Consider the following 22,929-nt stretch of genomic DNA (forward strand, 5'->3'; position numbering starts at 1 on the left):
ACTTAATCAAGTGTAATTTAATCATTTGTATACAAATCAGTTCATTTTAACCTTTAATATTATAGACTCTCATATATATTTGTATCATTTGTTAAGAGTTTTTTTTTTTTCCTTGAGAAAATTTGCCATGTGCTATACCTGATATATATCCAACATAATCAATATTGAATCAAATTTAACCCGAAATCGAATCAAATTGTAAGCTTGTGAATCAGAATCGAATCGAAATGTGGAATTTGTGTCAAAACCCAGCCCTACCTACTGCTTAAATGTGTTTAGTTATTTAGCATTTATGTGTTTGTAGTGAAAGTGCTGAAATCTGGATCCAACCAGCTTCTTGTATATGATCGCTCATCATAATGGCTCTATTAACACAGCAGCAAAGTATGGTTGGCAGTTTGTATTCTGCTAATTTATATAGTAGGATCAGTAAGATCTTACTCGTTCAATTGATGAAAAAACTCATTCAATTAAAAACTCATTCAATTGATGAAAAAAGTGACAGTAAGAACATTTCTAATGTTATAAAAGGTTTTCTAACAAAGCTGAGGGATAGAAGTCAAGTGCATTCAGTGGATTGTACCAATTGTTCAGCTGAAAGAATGTCTTTCAACAGTTCTAAAACTTACATGCAAAGTAGGACCTTTATACAGCATATGGTATTGTAAGGACTGTAAGTATATCCTTCTTAGCCTCATTTCAGGGCTCTACAGTACAACCATTTCAGTCGCATTTGCTACTGAATATGCTTTCATATGCTAAATAAAAAATATTTAAGAGCACCAGTGCGACTGACCCGATTAGCATATTTGTATTTGCGCTCAGGGGAGCTTCAGAGGTTTCTATGTTTTTGCAATGTTGACTAATGTATCACAGACATATCTCACAAATCCTTTCATAAACAAAGTGTAGAGAGAGTGTAAATAAGAGATTCATTGTGAGCTTTGTGATTATAATGGAACTTTGTGGGATCGCGATGAACTAAGATGAGTGACAGCTTTTAATGATTTCTAAGGGAGTTTGTAAAGGTGATATTGATTTAATACAAGTTAAATAAACAAGAAGTGATATTAAGTGACTTACGTTGTCTGACTTTAACGCTATTGCCTGACTTTGTTCTATTTTGTCGTCGAAAATACCTACTGGCAGTTTTAGTTTCATTTTTAAAGTATCTTTTCTGTCATTTAAAATGTCTGTAATTTAAATTCTATATTTAAAACATTAATCTCAACATGAATTTATGAATTTGATTGCACTCATGCTACCTCTGAACCTCATTAAACATCTGAAAATTCATTTACAAGCCACTTTTGTGTTCTTTGTCATCTCTGTAGTAAAAGTTAATTTTGATAATACTGATTTCATTTTATTGATAACTTATTTGTATTCTACTTGTTCTTATTGTGTTGTTTTAATTAGAAATGTAAAAAAAAAATTAACATAAGAGATGACACTTTTAATTAGTGTTGCCAAGTGGGCTACTTTCACATTGTTGCCGCTGGTTGTTTTTCATGTCTGCGGGTTGAAGCGACCCCAATGACCTAATATTTAGCCCCTGTAGCAATTGGGCAGGTGTTGTTGTGAAAACCTGGCAACCCTGCATTTAATAAAGTTAGAAAAATGCCATTACAAAGGTAAAAACAAAATTCCCCTGTAAATCACTTTAAAGAGTCAAATATCACCTCGTAATGCAAAGGCTAAATTTTGATCAGATTATTTTATTATTGATTAGAAGGTGTTCCTAAAAATTTTGACACATGTACTCCTAAAAAGAAAAGTAAGTTTAGAGCCCTGCATTTTCATCTGAAGTAAGTTTAATATGGCGTCTAACATGACTAAAGTCTGTTGCTGATGAAAATGTAACCTTGCCAAATAAAATTGTAAAACTATTTCACAATATTACTGTTTTTCTGTATGTTTTGATTAAATAAACGCAGCTTTAGTGGGCAATCCAGACTCCAAACTTTCAAACATTATTGTATATCCAATAGCTGCCTTTTAACCGAGCTGCTTTCATTAGTTTTGTGGTCTGGTTTCTATCCAAATGTAATCTATTTGGTTACATAGCTTTAATAGATTATTGTATTCTGATCCAGAGAGCATCAGTTTTATTCTTCTCTGGCCTACGCTATAGTAACAGTACGTTAAATGACTTTCAGTGCTTTTTCTCTTTTTACTGGATCTGACTGTTCGTTTTTGGCTGTCTTTGTGTTTTCCAGCTGAAGCCGGGCCAGAACAACTGTAAAGACAGCGATAGCGAGAGCGTGAGTGGAGAATCCAAACCCTCCATCCGGAGCAGCTCCAGAGATAGACTGACAGACGTAAGTCCAATCGAATAAGCGCATCATTCGACATACTAACAAAAAAACAGCTTTTAATGCTGTTGTGAGAGTCCTGCATTTATGCTCACAAATAATATGCACAACTGTCATTAGTGTATAAGTACACCATTGATATTCTTATTAGATACTGCATGAATGAGCAACCAGAAAGTATATTTTTAACACCTGAGTTAAGGTAGACCTAGTTCCCTACGATAACAGTCGTGACACCTCATCATTATCAGTATTTCTTATCTGCCACGTTCTTCAGAGCAACGAGGTTCAATATTTAAACAGTGTTTTATAGTTTCTCTTATCCACTCCATTGGTTAAACTGACAAGGCCCTGTGCCAACAGGAACAATAGGAGTGTTTTAAGAGCCGAGCTCTTCTTGAGCTCAGTGTGTGCGCTTGTGTTGTCAGGGTGTGAGGTAGAGGAGCGCGGAGGCTGTCTGCACCCTCAGGCCTGCAGGCTCTGGTATGTGTTTGTGCTCGGGTGGTGATAAGAACATCCTATTTACTCAGCTGGCAGCTTCAGTGGAGACTCAGGCTGAAGCGCGACAGTGCTTATACACCGTAGAAGTGGAGACGACAGGAAGTAACACGGTGAAAAACGTACCGGTGACCATGCTTGGACATCAGTAATGTACCGTACTGTAAATACACAAAGCACTGGAATTCTAAATCTACTGTCAATATCTAATATGCAAATATTTACATATCCATTTGTCAAAGTTCACATTATGGCAATAATTACCGGCTTTTCCAATTTGTACTATCACACACTCCACACACATACAGTCATATATAACCCTCTTGAAGCGGCATTCGACCATGTAAAGGCAGTCTATACAGTTTACATTGCTCTGAAAGTCTTGTTTATGGATCTTATACACAGGCTCGTGTGGAAGCTCAGTCAGTCTGGCGTAGGCCCTCTTCAAACCTCCCGCAGTGGAGATGTGAGTGTGCGAGTGTGTGCCGGCACTATCAGATATCGGGCATAATTAGAGCTGTCAGCTGGAGGGCGAGGCGAGTCGTCGGAACAGACACGGCAGAACGAGTTGAGCGCGACCGCTCCTGCGTGTAGCTATAGGATGCTTGGCCAGGCATGAAATGAAATAAGTAATTTGATGTTGACATCAGAAATTGAAATGATACCTGCAGCCCCTCGTCAGGGAAGAGAGAGGAGACCGTAGAGATAAAGCATGAGAGGGGGGCCGGGAGAAGGGAAGGGAGATAGGGAAGAGAAGAAATGTAAGTGAAATGGGGGAAACAGATAAAGTTAGAGATGAAGCGCAAGATAGGGTTTGATTATCGGACAGGTAAAAACAGCACACAAAGATATGCAGAATGGGTTTTTTGTGATGGGTTTTAACTTGAGTCTTAAAGAGATAGTTCACCCAAAAAAGAAAATTTTGTTGTTCTAAACCCATTTTTCTGTGTTAGATGTGAGCTCCAGTAAAAGTGAAGATTCAAAAATGATAGCATTTTTATTTTTGGGTGAACTGTCCTTTAAGAACTTAGTTAAAACCAAGTAAAATAAACTAAAATAAAGAGAACCATTTATTATTTATGAATAAAATAAGAACAGTTTAACATTTTTGTATGTATTCTTGTTTGTGTGTATTTGAGCTTAATTCAAATTTAAATATTGGCAGTTTGTTAAAGGAGAAGTCCACTTTCAGAACAACAATTTACGAATAATTTACTTACCCCCTTGTCATCCAAGATGTTCATGTCTTTCTTTCTTCAGGTTAAAGAAATTATGTTTTTTGAGGAAAACATTTCAGCATTTTTCTCCATATAGTGGAATGCTAAGGTGCCCTGATTTTGAACTTCCAAAATGAGTTTAAATGCAGCTACTAACAATCCCAAATGCGGAGGTAAACGATCCCAGCCAAGAAAGAAGGGTCTTATGTAGCGTAACAATCGGTTACTTTAATAAAAATAATACTATTTATATACTTTTAAATACCAAACACTCGTCTTGTCTTTCTTTGCCTGGACTGCTTTTGTTCCATTTCATGACAGTTAGGGTATGTCGAAAAACTCCCATCTCGTTCTCCCTCAACTTCGAAATCGTCCTATATCGCTGTTTTACCTTTTTTGCTAAGGGTGTTTGATCTTTTTTGCATGTTCACTTGCAAAGACTGGGTCAGAACTGCAATGATGTAGAATGATTTTGAAATGATTTTGAAGTTGAGGGAGAAAATACGATTGGAGTTTTTCGACATTCCCTAACTGTCTTGAGTCAGAATACACAGCGTTCAGGGAGTGAAAGGCAATTTGGGATCGTATGAAGCCGCATTTAAACTGCATTTTGGAAGTTGAAAATCAGGGCACCATATCAGTCCAAACGTTTTCCTCAAAAAACATAATCTCTTTACGACTGAAGAAAGAAAGACATGAACATCTGGGATGACAAGGGGGTGAGTACATTAAATGTGAATCTTTGTTTTGGAAGTGGACTTCTCCTTTGTGCGTTTCTCTCTTGCTGAATATTTTGAAACCCTTGAGTATTCTAAACAGGAAGTGGTGAAAGGTGCTGGAGATACTTCTTATTTTTGCTTTTTTGCTTGAGCAGTTTCTCAGGGTCACACTTAAAGTAGAGCATCCCATCCCTGAGGGGATGGTGGAAGCAGGTTATTCATAGTCACACCGTAAAAAAGCCACTTCATACCAGCATAGAGGTACAAGATAACAGATATGGAGAGGAGAGGAGGGCCTAAATTTTGGCACAGGATTGCAGGTATTGCGCAGAACTTTACTTGTTCCTGCAAAGTTATGCAGGAAATTCCCACAAACACTTATTTACTTTAGCATGACGTTTGAAGGAATAAATAAATCCACACAGATGAACAATTCAAACCAGTCATTCGAAAATGTTCCGTCAGACTATAATTTAAAAAAAACGCATTGTGATCTAAACGTGATCTAGGACTGAGACAGAAGAGAAGAAATTGTTGAATTAAGTCGTTATTTTTGTTTTCTTTGCACACAAAAAGTATTCTCATAGCGTCATAATGTTACGGTTGAATCATTGATGTCACATTGACTATTTTAATGACTACCTTTCTGGGCCTCGAACGTGTCAGGTGCTTCGCTGTCTATGCAGGGTCAGAAAGCTCTTGGATTTCATTAAAAATATCTTAATTTGTGTTCTGAAGGTGAACGAAGGTCTTACGGATTTAGAACGACGTGAGGGTGAGTAATTCATGACAGAATTTTCTTTTGATGAACTTTGGGTGAACTATCCCTTTAAATTAAATTCCAAGTTTAAAATGAAACTAAGTATAGGCTAACAAAAATGACCCCACTGGACCATCTAGCATCTAAACTGTGCGATTTCCTAATAGTATAAACTAGGGCTGCATGATAAATCGAAATGAAAGCGCAATCACAATTAGGCAGAAGCTGCGATTGTCATGCATCTTTTGGTGAAGCACGGTTCTGTGATCAGCAGTAAATCTTCATCCGAAGGCCAGAGGGCGCTCTCATGCGGAAACTCGAAATTCGGCCAAAAAAAAAACCCCGGGAAATGGGCTACAGCTGCATAAACAAATTTAACTGCTTTCATTAATTCAACATGACTAATAAACACACGACTACGACAATATATGGTTTATCTGAGGTCTTCTTATTATAATTTTACTTATAATAAAGTATATTTATGTTGGCGCCAATAGCTTTGTGGCCCGCCGACATATAGCACAACTGTGCTTGCAGCGACCCGAGTTCAAATCCTGTCTTGAGGTCCTTTGCCGATCCCACTCCCCTCTCTCCACCCAGTACTTTCCTGACATCTCTCTACTGTCCTGGCCATTAAAGGCCCAAAAAAAAACCCCAAAATATAAAAATAAAGTATATTTATAATGCAATGTAAATGTAAACATTATAAAGTGAGTTTGGAGTAAAAACATGTTATTAAATGTGGTGTTTTCACATGCTTTCAGATGTACTACACAGAGCCGTAGTTCACTAAGAAGCTACGCAAACAGCTGTTATTATCACAAAAGATTTCTTTAGATTTCATAATCACGCAATAACATTGCCTGCGTTTTTTGGGTTTTTTTTTGCATAACCTATCAGTGAACTACAGCTCTGTGTAGTAAATGCTGCTCCATCTGAAAGCAGGTGATGGAGATTTACTGCTGATTACAGAACTGACAAAAATGTGCATGGAAATTGCATTCGAATAATTGTGCAGCCCTAATATAAATGTAATTCACCACATAATTGCATTCATTGAAAAAGCACAAATATTTTCTAAAATAAAAACAGTTTCTAGAAAGAGATTCTTTATTTTTGGCATGTACAAGTGTTTATCGTTTGTATATATTCATGACGGCATACGCACACCATTTTTATAAAAGAGAAGCAAAAACGAAGGAAAAGCTTGAGTTGGGGTTACGAGGAGTAATTCTAGCCCTCGTTATAGACTGTTTGGCAGTGTGCTAATGATGTCTTCTCTCTCGTACTCCTTTCCACTGCACTGATGAAAAAAAAACGAGAGAGACAGAGGCTGGTGTTGATCTTTGCTTGACAGAAAGGAAGCTGGGGTCAAAAGAGGTCACACAGGACATCTTGCTCTCTTCCCCCCCCTTCTTTTCCTCTTTTCCTCACCCTCTCTCCTCCCTCTCCCTCTCTCCCCCGTCCCCATGCGCTGCCAGCTCATTAAGCTACAAATGGTGCATCAGCCTTGTTCTCGCCAGCGGTAACCCCAAACCTTGGATAAATTGGCAGGCTTGCTGTATTTGCTCCGAAGCCCCGGGTCCCCTTTCAGCCGCGTTTGAAGCCAGCATGGCGGCACGGTTTCCCCAGGCAGGGTGGCTGGAGGCCAGGGCAAAGGGAAGAGGAGAGAAGGGGATGTGTGGCGGAGACGGGCCGAATCAAACACACATGTGTTTAGTCTCTGCGGCAGGAGTGAAATGCCATCATTATCCGGCTGCCTATCAAATAAATTGGCAATTACAGGGCGCCGGATTCCAGTAAACAGCACATTAATGCTTTTCTTTTGGTGTGTGTGTGTTTGCCGAGAGGGATGGGGGACGGACGCATCGTGCCCCCTGAGCGTTTGCTGCCTTTGCCCACCCGTCACCATCTTGCTGATGAGAGACAAAGCAGGAGACGATAATGAGGTCAGTCCGAGCTGGGAACAAAACCAAACTAAAAGGTTTAAATATGACAGTTAATTTAACATCGTCGGCACTGCGGCGTCCCTCCTACAGAGGGGACAGTCCTAAAGCGGCTCTTTAACTCTCATTACAGCCTGCTAATCTAACGCAGAGAGGCACAGACAGACAGTAAAAAGAGACTGAGCGGCTGAGAGAAAGCGATGACATTACCTGCTCTTTGGTCGCCATAGTGACAGGACTCTGGGATTTCTGGGTAACACGTTTTATTGCTCATTCATCATTCAGTGCGGTCTTAACGGAGGCAGAGCAATGAAATATTTACATTGAGGGTCAGGTGGCAGTTTGGCCTGTTTAGTGTGCTGTCATGTGCGGGGGTCGGGTGTGTAGCGTATCAAGACGTGTTCTCGACACGTGCACACATGCATAGATGAGAAATCTGCAGATTTTCAGAGTGAATTAATTTAGAGTTTATGTCCAGAATTCAAATTTTTGTGTTATTCGGAAAAAAACTAAATTTGGAATGATCATCACATCAGTGCTAATCAGAATAGAGGATTCAAACCTGATTTTGAGTGTGAACAGAATCAGAATTTGATTTTTTAGAATTTAGTTAGGATTCAGAACTAAATTCTGATTTATAATCTCAGCAGTTCTATTCATCATAGATAATAGACAGACCTCATGTTGAGTCTGGGGAAACAGAATCAGAATTCACATTCATAATATCAGCAGTTCTATTCATTCTAGATAGATAATAGACAGACCTGATTTTGAGTCAGAGGAAACAGAATCCAAATTCCGATTCAGAATTTAGTTTAAGTACAGAGTTCAGGTCTCAGGTCTGTAGTTATGTTCATTATAGATAAATAATAGACACCTGATTTTGAGTCAGAAGAAACAGAATCAGAATTCAGGTTCAGAATTTAGTTTAGATACAGAGTTCAGGTATCAATTCAGATTCATAATCTCAGCAGTTACATTCATTATAGAAAAATATTAGACAGACCTGATTTTGAGTCAGAAGGAACAGAATCAGAATAAAGATTGAGAATTTAGTTTAGATACAGAGTTCAGGTATCAATTCAGATTCATAATCTCACCAGTGCTTTTCATAATAGATGAGTCAAGCCAGATCTTAACGGTAATTGAACAGATTCAGGGATACAGAATTTCCATATAAATTCAGATTCATAATTTTAGCAGTTCTATTCATGATAGGTAAGACAGTCCTCATTTTGAGTTTGAAGTAGGGCTGCAACGATTAATCGCACGATGTCGTGAGTCGCGTTTAGTCAATGAAGCCGGTACTTTGATTAGTAGTAAAGCTCCATCACGTGCGTTCAGTACGTGATGAACGCATTGAAAGCACTGACAAGCTACGCCAAATCGGCCGCAAAATCGAATTCGATTTTGAGCGCGATTTTGGCGTAGCTTGTCAGTGATGTACGGCTCTGTGTATTACTTGCCGCTCCAGCTGAACGCACGTGATGGAGCTTTACTACTAATCAACGTACCGGCTTCATTGACTTTTTTTTTTTTTGATTTTGAGTTTGAATGAACAGAATTCAATTTGAATAAAGAATTCAGTTTGTTCATAATAGATGAGACGGTCTTGATTTTAAATTTGAAGAAACAGAATCTGAATTCAGTTTGGATACAGAATTCAGATACAAATTCTGATTCATAATCTCATTATCCCGATTTTGAGTCAGAAGGAACACAATCAGAATTTAGATTCAGAATTAAATTTAGATACAGAGTTCAGATCTCAATTCAGATTCAGAATCTCAGCAGTGCTTTTCATAATAGATTTTAAGGGTGAATGAACAGATTCAGGGATATAGAATTTAGATTAAATTTCAGATTCATAATCTCAGCAGTGCTATTCATAATAGGTGAAACATACTCAATTTTTGAGGTTTGAGGAACAGAAGCAGAATTCAGATTAAGAACTGAATAGTTAATTGTAACGTTAAACATGAGTCCTCAGTACAAACATAACATTTTCATAAATGTATTATTGAAATTTTTTATTAAAATTATTCTTTTTTTTTAAAGTTTCTTAAACCTTTCATAAAAAGACTTTTATAGAAACTGCATTTGTCTATCCATGTGGGAAGCAGTAATACTCAGTACAGACGCATTGCAGCTAGTTTATTTATGCTTGTGTTTCCAGTACTTCATCTCTAAATGCAATGTTATGAAAAATCATTCTTTTTCTGGGTCTCTCGGGCATTCGCTTTGGAACTCTCTGAGTGGTTTTGCGAGGATTTGTAGCCCTCTTGCCATTCTGCAGTGAACATATTTGAGTCCAGCGTCGTGGTTAGTGGCTGTAGATTATTAGTTCTGCCTGTGCTGGGGGATTCTTTCGCTATGTGGTAAAACAATCTCCACCCTGTAATTATGGCCGCTGGAGCAGATTTATGTCATATAATATAGATGTTGTTCTTAATGATTACTGTTATTATTTGATTTCTCCGGGACGTGGAAAGAGTCCACAGCCGTTTTGCGGAGAGGTCGTGTTTCTGCCGAAGGTTTTGACCTGCGGATATAGCTCTCTCGTGGCTGAAGTCGAAACAGATTACATTAGAGTCAAACTTTCCGCTCTCTGTTTGTCACGGATCCTCAAACCTCGCTGCTAATTTTGATTATTCTTCTACACAGTTGTTATAATGAGGTCAGGGGCCCTTACATGCTGAGAAATGCCGACCAATTTGCTCCGACATGGAAGTTGTAATTGCTCGCATCAATTATCTAGTAGTTCTTTTGCCGTCTCCATTCGTCACTCCCGTTCTCTCCCTCTCTTCTTCTCCCACTCGCTCTAATTTGAAATGTTCCTTATTAGAGACAAGCATTTAGATATAGCAGTTGCACCGCACCTATAATTAGCTGATTATCATGGCGGGAGTTAAAATGGTTAAACAGGAGTTCGGAATGTGTGCCTGTGTGTGTGGCAAAAAAAGTGTTTTTGTTTGTGCATGTGTGCCAGCATTTGAGGAATTGTAGTGAGGTGGTTTTTGCTTGTCTGGATGACAGTGTGTTTATAACTGTCAGTGCATGGTGTGAGTGTGGAAGGGGATACGGAGTGTGTCTAAAGAACAGGAGTGGTTATGATTGCTTTATAGCTTAACAGCACTGCTCTAAATCAGCTGTCAGTCACTCTGACCCGAAACACGGCTGGTGACAGCACCTCAATAAACCTGCCACTCGTCCCGCTCTGCTTTGCTGTTATGCCTAAAACTGGACAGCGCTGCACACACACACACTTATCTACACGGATAGTACTCTTCCTTTAGTCCTTAATGTTCATACTTTTAGCACAGCCCAGAGCAAAATGTTTGAATTATTTCTAAGAAAGCATTAGAAAAAAGAACATTCACATTAAAAATAGATATATTTTTGTAAACATATTAAAGAAATCCATATTAGGTTGCTTAAGGACAATTTTAAGGACTGAAAATATGTATATTAACTTGTTCAGAGTAACTTTTGTTGGTATCGGAATATTTATTTTTGGCCTTTATTACGATGAGACAGATCGGAGCTGACAGGAAACGAAGTGGGGGGTTGGGGTAAGAATATTAGCCTATATTTTTTATGAAATATTGTTGTTTATTGCTCAAAATTTGAAAGAATTAGCTTAGGTACAGTGGCATGCGAAAGTTTTGGAACCCCTTGCAGAATCTGTCAAAAATGTAAATAATTTTTACAAAATAAGAGAGATCATGCAAAATGCATATTATTTTTTATTTAGTACTGTCCTGAGTAAGATATTTTACATAAAAGATGTTTACATATAGTCCACAAGAAAAAAATAGCTGAACAATAACCCCCTTCAAAAGTTTGTGAACCCTTGGTTCTTAATATTGTGGTTGCCTGGATGATCTACGGCCATTTTTTTGTTTTGTGTTGATTGTTCACGAGTCCCTTGTTTGTTCTGAATGGATAAAACTGAGCACTGTTCTTCAGAAAAATCCTCCAGGTCCTGTAGATGCTTCAGTTTTCCAGCATCTTTTGCATATTTGAACCCTTTCCAGCAGTGACTGTATGATTTTGAGATCCATCTTTTCACACTGAGGACAAATGCATGTTACTATGGGAAACATGCAAGTATCTTCTGTTGCTTCCGAAGGGCAGTGCTAAACAGGAAAAAATGATATTTCAACAAAATAAGAAAAATTTGAATATCATCCTGTTCAAAAGTTTTCACCCCCGGGTCTTAATGCATTGTGTTTCCTCCTGGCACGCCATATATAGGCCTACATATAATATTTGTATTTTCGGCTCATATTTTTGGCCATTTTTCTCTTGGCAAAATGGCATTTTCCGTTTTCCGTTTTTTTGGCTGAAAATTATGTGCATCCCTTATCCTTACGCTGTTTATCAGTGAACTGGCAAGCAATTTCAGCTGCAGTGCTGAACCGATTCCCCATTGAGAGTCTTTGCATTATCCTGTCTCCTCGTGCATGTCTTACATGGATGACCAGCCTTTTTTTGGGGACTTAAATGAACTATTGTCATTTTAATCCTGCAATTTTCGAGAAATCTTTAATATGAATTTGTATATATAAGTACGTGTTGTACAGTTGCAAAATGCAAACTGTATTATCGCCTAGATCTAATCTGCAAAATGTGACTTTAAGACATGAAGATATGAGAATGTTATAAACTTTAACATCATAATTTACCGTGAAGCTGCTTTGAAAACTGTCGTGACTGCTGTACAAATAAATTTGGCTCAACTTTTGATTCCCTTTGTAATTTAAGCCTTTCAAAGGTCCAGGTGTGAGTCAAAATGAAATATTTTGCTGACGGAAATCACACAAACAATTCAAATCATAGTCTTGCTGAGGAAAACATCTTTAGAGTCTCATGGCCGCTAAGACGTTTTTATAGTCTGTACATCTTCCTCAGTTCTTCCACTGTCAGCAGGTGTGGACCAAGTTGAACCTGAGAGTGTTTTTGTGTGAATGTGGCAGCAGATTTTGACACACAGTGACAGGGCGGTCTGCTTGCATCACAGTATGTCTGTGTAGGGCTGTCATTATCTAACAGCTAACTGTCCGTCATGGGCGATGGGAAGAGGGACAACACAGATGAACACATCCACACATATAGTCAGCACTTACCCATCGGGTCAGGAACCAATCATATTGAGGCTCTGAAGCATCAAGTTTTATCACCTCCAGAGTATGAAGTCAATAGTGGCTTGTGTATCAGTATTTTTTGCCATTGTCAATTTTTTACATTTCACTTTCTTTTAAATTATTTATTTTATTTTATTTTATTTTATTTTATTTTATTTTATTTTATTTTATTTTATTTTATTTTATTTTATTAGTTTTATTTATTTATTTAATTTTGGATTAAATTTTTTTGTTTTGGCCAGAGAGTAGCAATTAAACATAAAATGAAACTGAGACTTGATACTGACTTTAAACTTACAGAACCTGACTTACAAAAGCTCCATTGTTTTACGGAAGTTTTGCTTGTGTCTTGAAATTTTGTTCACCTGATTTTATTCATTTGATTTGGTTAACAGAGTGTCTGAACCTGAGCCAGTTACCAGCACCTTGAATCCAGTCCAGTTCAGCATTATCCAGTCATTCACCAACTAACCTTATTCCATTTTCTACAAATTCCTCTTCTTTTCACCCACAGACGGTAGGAGGAAGGGACTGAGAGAGAAGCAGACAAAAAGTGCTGGCAGGGACTAGATTGTCTCTTTCTCTTTGTCATCTTTCCAGATCAGAGTGCATATTGTAATGCCATTTAAATACCCGTCTTTTCCCGTCTCATTTTATTTTTGATTTTTTTCGAATAGAGACGGATAGCTTGGAGGAATCTCTTGCTGTCGTTCTCTCTCTGTCTCCCTTTAGTGTTAAGGTCAGTTCATCATAGTGAGTTGAATAAGTGGAGCCTGAGGGAATCTTAACAAAGGTCTTGTTCTGATTGGATAATGACAGCACGGGGCCCAAGGAGCAAGAGAAATCGCTAGTTGCCATAGCGATAAGAGACCAACGTGGGTACCATATTCTGAATGTGCAAGAATGCAGCAGAGAAAGAAAGAGGAGGAGATTTTTTTTTGACTCTGAGCCTGTATAGCAAGCATGTCACATGCTAACAGCACACGGGTGCAATGCATCCTCACCCTCTGCGGAGCGAGCGTTACTTGAGCGAAGTTGTCAAATACATTGCTTTTACAGAAAATACGTTGGCTGTGAGCTAAAATAAACTCAACCTTGCCCACCAGGATACAGGCATCAGTCGCTTTCATAAACACCAGCACAAGCTCACTTCTCCTGGGCCTACAAATCACCCTGACCTAGAGCCTCCAAGTGTGTGTGTTTTCAACTGAGCTGCCACGACCCTATTCCCCAAGCCTGTGTTGTAAATATACCAGACTTCTTTCTCTTCCTGCAATTTTTTTTCCCCCCTGCTTGTTTGGCTCCCTCAGAGGCGACTCGTGTTTTCACTCCTTAATGATCCTTCCTTATGATGGATAGAGACTGCCTTGCCCAGGCCAAGTAGCGCTGCCGTATCTTCAGCAGACCCAGGTGCTGATGGAAAGGCTGTGTGAGGTTCTCCAGGGATGAGAGAAAGTGGGAAGAGAAGTTGGAAAGGTCCCCTATTGTGGGGTTGTAAGCCTGGTTACTCTCCATTTCTTCTCGCATAGCATGGCTGAAACTGTTCACTGCCAATCAGCTTTCTCACTGTTGTGCTGGATTCGCTACATCGACTTTTGGCTTCTGGAGAATATTTTTTTTATATTTATTTAAAAAAAAGAAAAGTACCACAGTTAAGTAATGTTGTATGATGCATTGCGAGGGCCTAATAACTTTTATTAAAATGTAGAAATTTGGTAGAGATATCTAGTAGAAACTATCGTTTCTATCGGCGTTACACGCTCACGTGACGCCGCTAGCGCTTGCACGCGTTTTTAAGCATTGCGGTTTGAAAACAAATGATTTTAAGCCATTCAAACAAAATCAGCAGTGAAAGAGAACTCATTTTGCTATATGTGCACTCTGTGCACTCTGAGTTATTTTTGCTGCTTTATAGGCCTTGAACAGTTAAATACACACACTTGTATGTGTCAAAATGGTTGTTGAGTGTTTTTTTTAGGCTAGTATTAGTTTGTGTGCTGGATTCTCTACATCGACTTTTAGCTAATAATATAAAATAAAGCAGATTTTACCACAGTTAAGTAATGTTGTTTGATGCATTGCCAGGTCCTAATAACTTTTATTAAAATGTACTGATAGACACACTTAATCGAGATTTTGGACTAAAGTTTTTAATTGCAGTTACACGCTCACGTGACTTTGCTGTGATGCGTGATCACGAAAACTTAGCGTTTGCACACCTTTTTAAGCATTGCTGTTTAAAAACAAGTGATTTTAAGCTGTTCAAACGCAATCAGCAGCAAAAGAGAACTCATTTTGCTATATGTGCTAAATATACACCCCTCACATTTCAGCAGTCATTTTAGTATATCTTCTCAAGGGACAATACTATAGAAATGAAACTTGGATATATTTTAGAGTAGTCAATGTACAGCTTGTACAGCAGGGTATATTTACTGTCCCCTAAAAATAACTCAACATACAGCCATTATTGTCAAAACAGCTGGCAACAAAAGTGAATACACCCTAAGTGAACTTGTCAAAACTGTGTCCAAAGTGTCAATATTTTGTGTTAATCATTCTGGGCATGGAATTCACCAGAGCTGCACAGGTTGTTGCTGGGATCCTCTTCACATCCTCTATAATGACATCATTTAGCTGCTGGATGTTAGACACATGGTGCTTCTCCACCTTCTGCTTGATGATGCCCCACAGCTCAATAGGGTTCAAGTCAGATCACCTTCACCTGCACCTTCCTCAGCAAGGCAATTGTCCTCTTGGTGGTGTGTTTGGGGTCATTATCATGTTGGAAAACTGCCGTTCGGCCCCGTTTCTGAAGAGAAGGCATCATGTTCTGCTTCAGAAATGTACAGTACATAATGGAATCCATGTTTCCCTCAATGAAACGCAGCTCCCCAGACCCAGCAGCACTCATGCAGCCCCAGACCATGATGCTACCACCACCATGCTTGACTGTAGGAGAGACACTATTTTCTTGGTACCACACATGCTGGACACCATCTGGCCAAAAAAGTTTATCTTAGTCTCATCAGACCATAGGACATGGTTCCAGTAATTCATGCTCTTGGACAGGTTGTCTTCAGCAAACTGTTTGCGGGCTTTCTTGCAAGCCAGCTTCAGAAGAGGCTTCCTTCTCGGATGACGCCAATGCAAACCGACTTGTTGCAGTGTGCAGCGTATGGTCTGAGCACTGACAAGTGGACCTTCTACTTCTGCAACCTCTAAAGCAATGCTGCCAGAACTCATGCATCTGTTTTTTGAAGCCAGGTTCTGCACCTGACACACAGACCAAGCACTCAACCCTTGTGAGGCCTATTCCGAATGGAACCCGTCTTGGAAAACCTTTGTATGACTCTGGCTACAATACTGTAACTCATGAACTAAACATGAACGTGATGAATAGGACATGTGGCTTTGCATGGTTAAATGACAGTGCTGTTATCACTTAGGGTGTACTCACTTTTGTTGCCAGCTATTTTCACAATAATGGCTGTATGTTGAGTTATTTTCAGGGGACAGTAAATACACTGCTATACAAGCTGCACATTGACTACTCTAAAATATATCCAAGTTTCATTTCTATTGTATTGTTCCTTAAAAAGATATACTGAAAATGTTGCTGAAATGTGAGGGGTGTACTCACTTTTGTGAGATACAGAATATACGTTTAGATATAAGATTTTGGTCATATCGCCCACCCCTAAGTAAAAAAAAAACTATGTTTTTAATAAACTCATAAATTAATGAATTTATATAGTTCAACAGTACAGCATGGTGCTAGAAATGTTAAGGTAATAAGTTTGATTCACAGAGAATGCCTAATCAACAATAATAATAAAACAAATTTGAATGCAATGTAGAGAAAGTAACTTATAAAAACATCTGCTAAATGCAAACATTTAAATTTGATAATAATAATAGGTTTTATGTACATAGTGTAAGCTCAAGTCACTTTACAATTGTTGTAAAAAAAGAAAAAAAAGTGCCAAAATATATAATAATAACCTTCTGACATTTAAAAATAAAATGTACATATTAAGGATTCATAATTGAATAATTAAAAATAATTAAGTACGTTTCTTCACAGTATCAATATTGACTCTAAATAATTTAATAAATAACATGGTTCTCTGTAAATTATAGGGTATTTCAAATAACACTGTATAAAATCTTAAATGAATCTTGTGTAACTAGAAAATGAAGTTAGTTAAACTATTTTGATGAGTTAAAGTAGTTGAAAAGCATATTTTTCCATGACTTATTGATCAAATAATTTTTACAGTATTACATTTTATCAGCAATTTGTGCAATTCACTTGCAACATTAGCAACAGGTGGTGTATATATTGACTATTTTCAACAGCTTCAAACGTGACTTATCCAAACAGATTTGAAAGTATATCTATCTATGTTGCATTTCAAGGATCAATTGTGTTTTTAGCATGCTGGCATTTGAATGACTGTATTTGTTTCGCAATATTGCGTTAATAGAGAACACCAAGTTGAGCTTTCAAATACCATCTCTTGTCTACTTACCAGCTCAGTACACCAATCGGATATTGCAGTCTGAATGGCCATTATCTCCAGGCCTTCCCGCTGTTTTGTCCTCCATAGGATTTTAATGTGTGAATGTGTCTGCTGGGCTGCAGTGAGAAGGTATATCACTGGGCTCTGAACCATTAGACTGTATTTAAAAGGGCTTTTAACACACTGCAGGCGTCACAGTCGCATTGTGCTCATTGATGTTGGGTTAATGGACTGCGCTGTGTTTTTCAGTCACTCAGACCCAGATCAGAGAGCGTGTCTGAGAATAACGAATAAAAGACTTCACGACTTCATTCAAAGCACAGAACTGTATAATCAAAGGAAATGAGTAAATAAAGAAAAGTCTTGTTTTTTTTAGACTTAGTTTTGTAAAAGACTGATTTATAACGAATCGCTAAGTTTTATTGCCTTCGTGATTTAGTGTAACAACCACATGTTTTCCTCCTCGTATGCAAAGGAAGGGAAAAAAAACGTGGTGGAATGAAAAGTAAAGTAGTTACTGGGTTTTGATTTTCATCCAGCAGCCGTTTTAATGGCATGTCAGGCCACGCAGGTGGTTGGGGAAACATAAATTCTCGCTGGGTGTTCTGAATCCAGCCAAGGTTCCAGAACTATCTGTCACGGTTCTGTTGAGATTTATGCTTGAGTGGAAGAGGCCGAGTACACACAGAGTGTTAAGGAGTCCTGTAAAGAACAAGCTATTAAAACATCCACCTCAAACCACCGTTACAGTACAACCCTGCCCAGAACTGACATCTGAATCCTGACCAGAGCCATGGGATCACAAATCTGAAACCACTACTGAAAATGCTTCTGTTGAAAATATATATAAAATATTAAAATGTATAAAATGTAGCTGCTCTCTCTTAGAAATGGGCTTAATCTTAAATATTTCTTACATCATCAGGGCTCTACAGTGCGACCATTTCAGTCGCATTTGCAACTAAAAACTACTGCGTGCGAATATTTAGGAGCGCTAGTGCGACTGACCGATCAGCATATTTGTTTTTGTGCTGAGTTTTTTTGCAGTGTTAAGTAATGTCTCACAGACATATCTCACGAATCCTATCATAAACAGTGTAGACAGTGTGTAAATAAGAGATTCATTGTGCAGTGTAGAGAGCTTTGTTGATTATAATGGAACTTCGTGAGATTGCGGTGAACTAATTTGAGTGACAGCTTTTAGTGATTATTGAGGGAGTTTATAAATGTTATATTAATTTAATGCAACAGTTCAATAAACAAGAAGTTAATATTAAGTGACTTACATTGTCTGACTAAAACATAGTCTGCCTGATTTTGCTTCATTTCTTTGACAAAAATAGTTTTAAACAAAGTCACATTTAAGTCGCTGCACATCTCCATTCAAAAACAGCATGTTTTATTTATGAATGAACGTGTTTTTAAACAAATCTAGTGAGTCAATGAATCAATTCATAAACCCATTCATAAAGACAGTCACTTACTGTATTCCTAAATGAATCAGCCATTTGAACGAATCAAATGAATGAATGATTCAGTAATAAAATCAGTGACTTGCCGTCACCTACTGGCAGTTTTGGTTTCATTTTTAAAGTATCTTTTTAGTTATTTGAATCATTTAATATTTTCATATTCAAAATTTAATATTTAAAACAATTTAATTGCACTCATGCCACCCATGAGCTTTACTGGACATCTCAAAATACACTTATAGCCCCTTTTGAATTCTTCTGTGCCACTTCTCTACTACAAATTAATTTTAACAAGTTAGTACTGATTTCATTTGATTGGTAACTTATTCTTCTTATTGTATCTTTTCTTATTCTGTTGCTTTAATTAAATATTTTAAAAAGCTTATAAACATATTTTTTCTTATCTGATATAAAACATGGCATACTTTTAATAAAGTTAGAAAAACGCCATTACAAAGGCAAAAACAAATTTCGAATTTTTCCCTGTAAATCACTTTAAGTAAATCACAAGTGCTCCTAAAATTAAAACCATTACATTTTTTACCTTTCTGTTTATTTACATTTTTAAATTATATTTACAAATCTCAGACTTTTGAAATGCTAGTGGTTCTCAACCAAGGGGCCTCTGCAAACTACAAAAATGATTTGGATGAAGCAAGTTTTAATAAAATAATCAAATTTAATTAAAATAAAACTGATGTGTAAACTGCATATTTCTTTCCCTTTTCCCCCCTCAACAGCTGTTGTTTTATTAAATAGCATATAGTTAATGAAACTTCCAGAATCACAAAAATAAATGTGGTTAATTAATACATTTTTTACAAATACTTAAGTAAAAAGTTTGAGAACAAGCCACCTTGTCATATTAAAAGGATAGTTCACCCAAAAATGTAAATTCTGATAATTACTCACCCTCATGCCATCACAAGCCCGTAAGACCTTTGTTCATCTTCAGAACACAAATTAAGATATTTTTGATGAAATCCAAGAGCTTTTTTACTCTGCATAGACAGCAACGCAACTGACACGTTCAAGGCCTAGAAAGGTAGTAAGGACATCATTAAAACAGACTGACACAGAAGTGAAGAAATTGTTGAATAAAGTCGTTACTTTTGTTTTCATTGTGCACAAAAAGTATTCTCGTAGCTTCATAAAATTAAGGTTGAACCACTAATGTCACATGGACTATTTTATCGATATCCTTAATACCTTTCTGGGCCTTAAACGTGTCATTGCGTTTCTGTCTATGCAGAGTCAGAAAGCTCTCGAATTTCATCAGAAATATCTTAATTTGTGTTCCGAAGATGAACGAAGGTCTTACACATTTGGAACATGAGGATGAGTAATTATCAGAATTTTCATTTTTGGGTGAACTATCCCTTTAACATACTGGAAGAAATGTCCTTCATGTTGTGTTGGACGATTAGGTGCCCTCAAGTCAAAAACCACCTCCATAAGGCATTGTACAACATTTATAGAAAGTTATGTGGAGAAGTGTGAGCAACTGAATTAAGGAATGTTGTGAGCTGGATTCAAACTCGCGTTGAGTCTCTGATAACGTGCTCACCACTATAAAAAAGCCTTTTATCTAGTTGTTTTGCAATGCTTACAGTTGTGTCATTCTAGGCTTAAAATTGCACAGGGTTGAGCTAATGTTGTGCTTTGCATCAGCTCATGAGTGGCATGCGAAATACCTCTCTGACAGGCACCGTTGTGCGCGGCTGTCTGTCCGCATCAGGACTGTTTATATGTTTGGCAGAGGACATGTTCGGCCCCCTTCAAGGCCTCGCTGCGGCTAAGGGGATTACGGAGAGATCCTCCGTATGTCGCATCACTTCTGTATCAGAAGCCGCTGCAATTTTCTCGGAAACCGCAAGGCAAAAAGCCCGAGAACTAAGTAAATAAATGCGAAGGTATATAAATATAGGAACACAACCCCCTGGAATTCTAGTTGCGGAAAGATTATTCCAGAGACATTATTTCCCCCTAGTCATGGACTTAACTCAAATTTAGAGGGAGAATGAAATTGCTGGCAGTGAAGAAAGGCAGACAGAAAAGGTGGGAGTTCATGAGGAGAGAAATAACATTTTCATTTGTTTCGGGCCCTGTGGGAGAGATAGGCCGTGCCAGTAAATAGATGCCGTTATGAGAAATGATTTTCTTTTCCCTGATGGGGGATGTGGTTTTAAGGCACACTTATCCATCTGCAATCTAGATGTCAAACCCCAGGAATCCAGAATAGCAGCACAGCGGTGTGATCGTAATGACACACGATTCGAAGCTCCCCCCCACCCGTTTCTCGTCCCTCTCTCAGCCTCCCGCCAGCACGCCGCTCTTTCTCTCCGACTTGAGGTTTGTTCTTTGATGTCCGTTTGTTCTTTCCAGCTCGATCATGACATGTTTAAATTGGCCGGTCGAATTACCTTCTAGCGCTGCTGGTGCTGTTGAGTTGAGTGTTCAAGAGGGATGGAGAGAAAAATAGTTTTCTTTGCCAGTTATTGTCGCTGCGAGGCAGTCGGAGCAGAGAGAGGATAAAAATAAGTTTACAGTTTTATAGATATTTTTATCGCCGGAATATTCTCGCTGCTGCGTTTTTGAAGAATTTCTTCACTTCCCAGAACCGGGTGCACTGCGGGTCTCCGCGATTTTGCTTATTATTGTCCATTATACTGCTGGAAATGAAAATACGCCACAAAAATGTTCACTCTAAGTGAGAGTTTATGTTTTTGGAAATGACACGGTACAGTAAGTGTCTCCAGGCTTAAAAGCTTTTTGCGCAAGGCACACAGGCTTAAGAGGGAATTTGTATTTCTTTTTTTAAAGAAAGATTTTTCTTTGACGAGCCCCAGACTTTCTCGACACTTTATCAAACCCATGACTGCATTCTGCAAAACTCCCTCCGTTCTAGTTAGTCTGATCAAAAACAGCACTATGCACCAAACTCTGAGTCATCAAAGGATTTGTGAAGCTTTCATCTTCGGGGCATAGCTTATTGCTTTTCACCTGATACACTGCTTCATCTCACTTCTCTCAAAACATGCCGCGGAGTCAAAGTTATAGCTTGCTGTATAGTTGTTTCTATTGTTCTGTTGTTGCTGTATGTTCCGCAAAACCTGTTTTCTGTACAGTGCTATGTGAGAACTGTTTTATGCTATATTTTATTCAGGTTCTTCAAATATTTTATTTCTTGTACTGCAGAAGAAATAAATTCATTCAGGTTTCGAATGAGTAGAGCGTAAGTGAATGATGCCGGAGTTTTAATTTTTGGTTGAACTAACAGAGGGCTGTCACGATTCCTCGATTCAGTTCGAGTACTTGATTATAAAAAATCCTTGATTGCATTTTGCCCGTGTCAAGTAACCGGCAAAATACTGGAAGTGGTGCATTCCACAGACGAGAATCTGAATGATAAGGCTGCATGATATATTAAATGATAAAGCATAATACTGTTGTGAATTCACAAACGCTAAGATTCAGTTAAATAAATATATGCTATACAGGTTTGATATATGCGCTTTATTTAGATGCGTGTAGTTTACTTGCATCTTAGAGTGGCTCCGTTTACAGTAAATACTGCTCCACACAAAAAAAGGGCAAATATTAAAGTGAACATTTGAATTAACTATTGTTTAGTCAATATTAAAGAAGCATTAGATTGCACTGTAAAGTGTAAAAACAATCGTCAGGCTGTTGGCGCCCTTTGTAATTTCACAGTTTTGTTCAATAAAACCATATGATTTCTTGTTTTTGATACTTTATTGCTGTTATATATGTATTAAAGTCATTCAAAGGCTGTTGTTTGCTTAGGTTTATTTTTTATACCTAAAAAAAAAAAAAGTATTATAATTATCCGATTACTCAATTAATCGTCAGAATAATCAACCGATTATTCGATTACCAAAATAATCGACAGCCCTAAACTGACAATAATGAATTGATCTTTGGTGTGAAGTGTTAACAAAACAAACTTTTTTGGTATTATATGGAGAACCTAACTTCTCCAGTGCTACAAGTGGCAAAAGAGAGGCTAGTTTGTCATATTGGCTAAATTTGGAGCCGCATATTAGTATATTACTATTTTTATGGAGGAATAGTAATAGTAGTATTCCAGTGTGCGGTTCCAAATTCAGCATCTGCAGGTAGATATTTGGCCTTACATTTCGTTATTGGTGTCAACCAGTATGTTTTTCTGTTTGACCAGTAAGTATTGAAAGTGGGACTTTTATTTTGACACCACCAAGACTGTTATTTTGACAGCACTGAGAATACCAGTACTTAAGCATAAACACACACAATCCCATTCTTCATCTTCAATCATTTTAACACCTA

The 22,929-nt window shown here is 37.8% G+C and overlaps 1 protein-coding gene across 8 annotated transcripts in view; it reads left to right on the forward strand.

The window, feature by feature from the left end:
* auts2a (activator of transcription and developmental regulator AUTS2 a) overlaps nt 1-22,929 on the forward strand; it is a 466,844-nt gene that overhangs the window by 215,012 nt on the left and 228,903 nt on the right. For all 8 annotated transcript variants that reach the window (XM_051120205.1, XM_051120207.1, XM_051120209.1 and 5 more), the window contains one exon: nt 2,220-2,321. In XM_051120205.1, coding sequence (XP_050976162.1) covers nt 2,220-2,321 — 102 coding nt within the window. The remainder of the gene's footprint in view (nt 1-2,219; nt 2,322-22,929) is intronic.

The sequence above is a fragment of the Labeo rohita genome, chromosome 10 (assembly GCF_022985175.1).
Source record: "Labeo rohita strain BAU-BD-2019 chromosome 10, IGBB_LRoh.1.0, whole genome shotgun sequence".
Lineage (NCBI taxonomy): Eukaryota > Metazoa > Chordata > Actinopteri > Cypriniformes > Cyprinidae > Labeo > Labeo rohita.